The 8,929-nt window shown below is 35.4% G+C and overlaps 1 protein-coding gene across 1 annotated transcript in view; it reads right to left on the bottom strand.

Annotated features, from left to right (window-relative positions):
* Positions 1-358: 358 nt before the first annotated feature.
* Positions 359-8,929, bottom strand: part of LOC140148890 (intraflagellar transport protein 122 homolog) — a 51,269-nt gene continuing 42,698 nt past the window's right edge. The window contains 6 exon segments of the mRNA XM_072170988.1: positions 359-2,619; positions 5,178-5,342; positions 6,051-6,106; positions 6,109-6,261; positions 6,859-6,970; positions 8,042-8,207. Coding sequence (XP_072027089.1) covers positions 2,536-2,619; positions 5,178-5,342; positions 6,051-6,106; positions 6,109-6,261; positions 6,859-6,970; positions 8,042-8,207 — 736 coding nt within the window. The 3' untranslated portion in view covers positions 359-2,535.

Genomic DNA, 8,929 nt, shown 5'->3' with positions numbered 1-8,929 from the left:
ATACAAAATATCTTGAAATTTTTTTTTTTTTTTTACAATTTCTGAAATTTTTCGAAAAATGGGGGGTGGGATTATACTCGAACATGGGACTATACTCGGACCAATACGGTACATAAATTTTGAAATATATACACATCACACACACATTGTACATCATATGTACATTATCTACACTGAATATAAAATGATGCAAGCTATATTCAATATTGATATGAAAGCAAATAATTGGTCAACTGTACATATTTTCTTAATAATTCTACAATAATGATCAATTTGAGTACAAGTACTTAGTAACCCTATAGTACTCTACATTTTGAAAATGACTCAAATATTTCACTGATTACTTCTTTTTTATTGCTTCATTTTTGGAATCTATTCAATAATTTATATAAAAATTTCAATTCACACTTTTATCCAAATTGCCTTTCCAACAAGCAACTGTTTGGTATTTGCCAAATACTTTTGAAAAATGGTGTAAACTTCAAAGCCGCTTAAAGTTTTATTCAATGTCATGTATGAATTTTTTGTGAACAACTGATCAGGATTGCACATTTGCAAACTTTATGCATGACATCCTTTTTAACAGGCATGAGAATGACTTTTTTGATAACTGCCTCAAAAAGTGTGTGAATTTGGCCTTAAAAGGCCCAAAACAGGCTGAAAAAAAAAAAAAAAACGTGTACATGTGGACAACAAATGAACATTTGGACAACAAAACTGCATGAATTTAGGCAAAAGCCTGAAAATTCATGTCTGTCTTAAAGGAAATATATATCACCAAAATTTCAAAGCCATGAAAAATAATATGCTTTACAGCATAACTGCCCAAAATTTTGAGACCTAATGAAATTTTAGTGAAATATCATTGCAATAATATATATCAATTGTTTTGGTAAAATCTAGGCTTACATATCAGATCATTTTCCCAAGCCAACTAAATGAACCAATAAATTAAGTTGCAGGTTATGCATACAGGGAATACATTGTCTGTCAAGGTGAATGCACTATTATAAACAGTTTAAAAAGAGCAACCATTAGAGCTTATGAAACTATACCCTGCATGTAAATATACAATAATTGTTGTATGCATATATCAAAGTTCCACATTTTATAAACAGTTCATACAATGGAAAGTGTGTCAAGGTGCATGCTTTGTTACACTGTACCTATATGGCTTGTCAGAGCCTTCAGGCCATATTTTTATAGTTTTGGTAATTTTGCTTAAATAATACTTGAAAACATACAAATTTCTACCACACAATGTAATGATCATTAAGCAGTATTTACGCAAGTGAAGGATAAGAATCAAAGCGTAAAGCAAAGCTGAAACACATCCCACGGGGAACAGGATAGCTCTCTTCATATCTTGAAATCTTGACACCTTTCCAGCGTAACTCTAGAATACCCTCCACATAATGTGCTTTATTCCGTTAAATGTACAGCACGAAGGGTATACCAGAATTATGCCCTAGTTTCCTTCAAAAATACACTGTTACCATCAAGGTGATACCATAAGGAATGCTAAATATAAATGTGCCACAATCTGATCAAACCACACCAATGGAGGCATTTGAGTTACTATATGTATCATCAACTTGCACACAGGCCCATACACACCAGATTGTAGCCACACAACACTCAAATAATCCATCACAAAAACATCCACTTTTCAGGCTAAAACAGGATCATATGTCCAAGAAGGGCCAAATAAGAAAATTTAACAAAAGGATCACCTTTTTCGTGTTGAACTGTTCAAAATAGCCCCCAACACTAAGTACATTTTTTGAGGGAGTGAATCTTTTTTTTTGGGGGGGGGGGAGAGGGAGAGATCTAAATTTTGGAAATTAACCCACCCCCTTCCCCTGCTGTAATTATTACATCCCTAGCATACTTGGTTACAAAGTTGTGAGTTTTACACTTGGTTTCAGAGAAAAACGGCAGCCCCTTGACCAAATTGACGTGAGTGCCCAGTTAATGAGCGACATACACAGAGTTTTGTGTTCCCTTCAAGCGCACCAATCTGCACCGACCAACATAATCAACCAATCAGATTATCGGTCTGTTGTTACGATTGTGTTTACACTGTGCACGCTCAAAAAATGTAACCAACTGCCATTCTTCTCCGTCTGCCACAAACTGTCAAACTTGTACACCAAGTTTCTAGTGTATATTATTGCTCCTAAATCTGCCTGTATCTCAATGTCACAACTGTCGCCATTGCACTTTTTGGATCAGAATACAACACAAATACTGTAAAAAGTGGAAATTTTCACGCTACATTTATTTTTGCAATTTTTGTGTTCCAAGCCACTACTGCAAAAATAACAATACACAAACATATTGCTTTTGTGTATAGGTCACTGTAAGCAAGCTTAAGAATTGTAAATATAAAAAACAACTTAACCAGTTCAAAATCGACAAACCGTGAACAATTACCTGCACGAAAATTGCCACTTTTACAGTAGACCCTAGTCAACTCAAACGTGCCTGCATTGTAGGCTAGCTACCAATCTTCATATCCCATGCATCATAATGCTATGAATCTCCCGCAGACTGTCTACAGAAAGGACAGTGACCGTTCTGTAAGGCGAGTAACTCAAACTCATCCGTGTGGAACACCTGCAGTAAAGAAAATAGTATGAGGAAGTCAATAAGTTTCTGTTGGATTTATTTTACTTGATCTTGTCTTGTCACTTCCTTGTTTTGAATACTTCCACAAAATATTAGCCCAAATTTGACAAGTTTTAGTAAAATGTGACAATGTAGTTTTTAATAATAGTTGATTTTAATTTAATGGAGTGACCTTTTTGGGAATAAATTCTGAATATTCATTTTTTTAAACAAATTTCTAGTGCAGATGTGTTCAATCCCATTTCATAACTAGTATATGAAATGGGATTGAACACAGCTGCACTAAGTAGTATAAATTTATGCAATCCAGAGATTGGTAACTTTACACACACTCCAACATGGATGTGAGGGGCAGGGGTGCACGTGTGTGGATATACATGATTCAGAATTCACACTCATCTAGGATTTTGGTGCACCAAATGATATAGTTTTTCTCTAAATGTTCCTATTTGGGTGCAAATGTCAAATTTTCCTTGAGAATGACAATTGTCTTGCACACAATTTTAAGTCAACAAAATTGTGACATTATTTTCACCTGAGAGTGAACACTAGTGTCTGTGGAGGGGATGGGGTGTATGTATGTATACATACACATTACGTAAAAATATAATTACACAGAAACATATTGTTCATCAGGTGAAGGTCCTATTCATAGTCAGTCTTCCCTTTACAATAAAATAACCTCGCAAGTGCACTTTCTACTTCAAATTACATCCAAAAGATTAACAATGCCCTTGAGCTAATGATCTATCACCTTAATTAATTATCTCTGACAAACACTGTCATCAAAAATCAATTATGTAATCTAACCAAGGATGGCAGCATTATTAGCTAGCCAATCTAGCAATCAGCCTCCAGACAAGAGGGAGATTATATTGCAATATCACTCATACATCCCCTTATATATAAAAGTTAATTGTTTTTATTGAGGTGATGCTACACGATTTATTAATTGTTTGATAAAATTCACAAGAGCAATCAAATTAATAGGTGTTTAAGGAATCGGATAGCAACGTTTGCGCAGTATTTTTGTGACACCTGAGAGCACATCAGACACACCAAATTGCATTCTGAATACGAGGAATGTTTTTCTAATATCAGTTTTTTCCAAAATTATTAAATAATTTTTTCCCAAAAAGACCTATAATTGTTAGATATTTTTGGGGAAAAATGTATGTTTTTAATACGAAAAGGTCAAAATTTGCAAATGACGGATGGCTTTTCTTCCCAGTTACATAAGTACATATGATTAGGTTATAAAGTTTACTTTGAGGACTGTTAAATATCAGAAATATCAATATTTAATAATTTGCCATAAAATTTGTATTATATCATGAATTTCAAAAAATCAAAAAATTTGATATCAGAAGGATATTCCTCATATTCAAAATGCAATTTGATGTGTCTGATGTTCTCTCATGTCCGATCCCACAAACAAAAAATACTAATTACTATGCAAACGTTGCTATCTGATCCCTGATCTTATTACATGTGTATGTGAAAATGTAACTCCACAAAAATACTGCTTGTAATAAGGTGAAGGTCCAATTCAAAGTCAATGTCCACTGTATAATCAAATAACCTCAGATGTGCACAATTTGCTATAAAGTTGCATCCATAGGTAATGTGATATTCCAGTTGAAATCCCTACACCCCTTAAAGAAGACATGTCCTTTAATAATTTCCCACACAGGGGATGTTGATTCAAATGGAGTAACCCACTCAGGGAACTCCATTAGAAATTTACACTCCCTGTGTGGGAGATTATGGTCATGTCTTCCACAGGGGGTAAATGGATTTCAACTGGAATAGCTTACTGCAGAAATGGTTTGGATTGCACTCTTAGCATGCTAAGAGGTATGCTCTTAATAGCCATGTCTTGGTCTCAAACTTGTCTCCAACTCCAATTCCTTTACCTTTGACAAGAGTTGATCTAGGGACAAGAGTAATTCATTGCCTGGGTCTGAGGGAGCAAGGTAGATGGTCATTATAATATGTGTCTGGATTTATAGACTGGGTTTGACAGTTTGTTGTTGTGTGACAGCCTTGATTCCTTCCTAAACATTCATTTTCGTTTTTGCCTTGCTTTCTTCCTTTTTTTCCTTCCTTCATTATTTTCTTTCCTATATTTCTTTCTTCCTTTCAATTTTCTTTCTTTCAATTTTTTCTTTCTTTCTTTTTCTCTCTCTCTTTCTTTCTTTCTTTCTTTTCATTCTTTCTTTCTTTCTTCCTTTCTATGTTATTTCTTTTCTTTCTTTCTTTCTCTCTTTCTTTCTTCTTTATTTCTTTCCTTTCTTTCTTTTTCTCTTTCTGTCTTTTTCTCTTTCTTTCTTTCATTCTTTCTTTTCTCTTTCTTTCTTTCTTTCTTTCTTTCTTTTTTTTCTTCCTTTCTTTCATTGAAAATCCAATATATTATTAATAGTTTGGGAGAAAAAGTTTCAGGTCTGTAGGGCAGTATGAATGCAAATCATGACTTGAAGTATTGATAATGTAGTGGTTTAGCCCATTTCTTGATGATCACATGACTTACTGATCACATGACTTACCTGATTGCATGATTGGCACAAGGTGGCTGTAACATCAGGCATCAGAGACTTGAAGTATTGATAATGTAGTGGTTTAGCCCATTTCTTGATGATCACATGACTACGATCCATAGCTTCAAGAACAGGCCTACTAACGACAACTGGTGTGAATTCATTGCCTCCTTGCTGTTTGATGAGCAAAAAAACAACAACAAACAAAAAAAAAAATGTGGTGAATCGTTAAAATAATTCCACAGCAAAGGTTCCCAACCTGCTTGCTCCAAAATTGGGGTTTCAAGACTTTGTATGATTTATCAAAAACCAAACAGAATCTTGCAGGGACTGCCTTTTGAGAGGAGCGAGCAGTCGACGTCACTCCTCTATAACTCCTCTTTAGTTGCATTTGCCAGAGTGATTGATAGTTCCTCTTGCTGACCCGCTAAATTCGTCACACTTTAATGGCCACAGGTGCAAACAGCTCTTCTAAAGCTCTTCTTGAAGAGACCAGAAGAGCATTCTACAGCTCTTAACCTTATTTTCAAAAGACAGTCCCAGGGTCATGAAAGGTCAGACTTCAGAAACTAGGGCCAGGTTCCATAAAAGTTTAGAAACCCTGTTGATATAGCTACCATAGAGGACCAAGTGGTGTTTGATGTAATTATTATACACAAACAAATATTTACTGCAATGTGACATTAGCTATGTTTCTTGTTCACCAATAAATTTATTAATATTTCAGTGCAATAAATTTATGTCATACAAATTTACTAATGTTGATGGACCCATTTCTGTGCTTTGTATCTTATTATTATCATAACATTTATTCATACATTATTTCCAACAGATGCAAGTTAGTAATCCAAATAATCACATGCAGACCTAAGTACCATTTACCTCAAAGCTAAGTAGCCTAGCTGTGAATGGATCGCTATCCTCTGCCTCTTCTTGAACTCATCCATTCTGAGTGTCTGCACCTGATCACCAGCAGCCTCCTTCCATCCTCCTCCTCTACCTTTCTTCCTAGGAGGCTCCATATTAATGAGATGACATGCTTCATCATCCGCTATGCCATCTTCAAGGATAAATTCTACTAAAGGTAGAACATCTGTAGGAAAATATGAAAACCAGCAAAGATTATAACATTTTGGTTTAGCTTTATTTATTACAAGTAAAAAAGCTCTCCTCTTAGCTAGCCTCTTCTTGGGAGGAAATCAAACTATGTGGTGTTACTTAACCCAACAAAATATTTCCCTGCAGCTAGGACCAAGAAAAGACACTCTTAGCTTTTATATGCAGAACATATAATAATATTATTGGTATTGTCAACAAACTCCTAAACCGCGGCCAGTATCGCAGCCTGTACTGCTGCGCCACTGTGGGGCTTGTACCGCTGCGCCACCGTGCCGGTACAGGCTCTACCTCGCAATCGGAGGTTTGCAAGTTCAAGCCCCGGTGGTGCTATTGTGTTGTGCACTTGGGCAAGGTGCTTTACCTAACCTGCCTCTCTCTACCCAGGGTGAAATGGGGAGCTGTTAGGAATACTGTCCACTGAGCGCCAAAAGGGTATGAGCATGCCTTGGGCATTGTAACATATTCTAACAACAGGGGAATAAATGTGAAGTGCTTTGATACATGTGAAAGGCGCTGTATAAATGTCAGCATTTATTATATCCACAGCATCATGACAACACTGTCAACTTACCAAATGATGAGAATGAATGTACAAATGGTTGTGCACAATTTATGCACCTGTTGCCTTGGTTATTCAATAGAGGATTGGTAGTAGAACAACGATAGCACATAGGAAGAACATCCTAAATGAGGAAAAATATAAACATGATACCAATAAATCACTTGTTTACAATACTACTGGGGTTATATTGTTACTGTCCATTATTACCATATAGAAACTTTGGTTAGGGTTGGAAACTCACTACAGGGGTACACAATTGAATACCTGAGTGGAAGAAGGGCCCAACTCCAATTTTTTACAAAAATGAGTTAGACCCAGCATTTTATTGCCAGCAGACAGTTCTTCCTTGTGTGTGAAAGATGAGCCAAAATCCACTCTCTAAATAGTCTTCCACGTACACTTAATCATTGTTTTCACGGAAGAAAGGCCCAACTCCATGGAGTTGGGCCCTTCTTCCACAAATATTGAGTTAAAGTGGAATTTTGTTCATCCATGAAAACTGCTTTTCACTACAATAAACTTTCTTGCTAACATATCACATGTGCAACTAATGGATAATTATCAAATTTCTGTAGCTTTTTATAACACATCTGGTTACGGAAGTGGCACTTACAGTATATTAGTGGAAGAAGGGCCCAACTCCAGCTTGTATTAAGACCTGTACCGTTGCCATGGAAACATGATATATAATTTTGAATGTATGTAATATTGTATATTCATGTGTTAAGATTTTCCTTAATATCTCAAAAACAGTTTTGATGGAGTTGGGCCCTTCTTCCACTCAGATATTCAATTCTAAACACATCATCATTCTAAATTCACAATAATGGTAGGCAGGCTGGATTTAAATCATGGGCTGGATCAATGGATCAAACCATCTGTTGTGCACACCTGCTCTAAACAAAAAAAAACCTTTTGAGATCTGCCTGTATCTCATTGTATTTCAAAATACAACCAAGATGAATTATCAAAATCAAACACAAAATACGGTTGCATGTCTAAATATACTTTCAACTAGTTTGATGTTTTATCCGAAATATTGTTAAAGGTAAATTCTGACATTCAAATTCATAGGCCAAAATATTCTCAACTCTATCTGCTAATAACATGGTGCGATTTTAGTAAGGTTTTGCAGAAAGGTGTTTTAAATTCACATGAGACTATCTATATTGGTTTCATGTCAATTAATTACCTCTGCATCATGGAAAGGCTTTGATCTGATGGTGATACTTCCCAAATCAATAGACTCCTGAAATCTCGGTGGTATCCGCAGTGACTGCAGCTTCTCAAAGGCAAATCTTGCTAGTTTGAAAGCACTAAGGTTGCGACTCTGCTTGGCTAGAGCATATAACGTATTGCTGAGAAGTAGTAGTTAAAGATTAAACAATGCCTGTATGCTTATTCCATCCATGAAAGGTTTAGGAACTTGATATTTTGACTAATGCACATAATTATGTACCATTTAATGTTTAAAGTAAATATATATAACCAAACAATTCAATGCTCAAAGTAGGTATATATAACAAAACAGGTTCAATATACAATACTTCGAAATATCATAATTACAGATAATCTAACATTTTCTTGTTACTGTTAAACCCCTCTCATTTATCTTACAAACCACAAAGAACACTAATATAAGTTGTGGGCAATAAAACTGTGTACCCAAAATAATATCAACATCCTGTTCCACAAAGCAATAAAATGCATGAAATAAAATCAGTTACCAGGCTTCTAAGGAATAACTATAGAATACCATCTGCACCCAAACGTTACATTAACCCTAAGTCCAAACACTAACCCTAATCATAACCATAAGGCTAATGCAAGTCGATTCCCAGTTTCCTGTTACCTGACCCGGTCACGGAAAATTGCTGATAAAATAATTCATTATTTGATAGTTTTAGAGAAACAAAAACTATCTGAAACTACTCCACATCAAGAAAAATATATTTTAAGCATCTTTTTATGGATATATAGGGGTATAATACACTCAACTGACATCATGACATTGTTTGTGGCTAGCGTTGCACTTCTGCTATCCTTTACCACATGCTGGTTTGGACACTCTACTAAAATA

Source organism: Amphiura filiformis, chromosome 3, assembly GCF_039555335.1.
Source record: "Amphiura filiformis chromosome 3, Afil_fr2py, whole genome shotgun sequence".
Classification (NCBI taxonomy): Eukaryota; Metazoa; Echinodermata; class Ophiuroidea; order Amphilepidida; family Amphiuridae; genus Amphiura; species Amphiura filiformis.
Note: the sequence above shows the minus strand (reverse complement) of the source record. Positions and strands in the feature narration are given on the sequence as shown.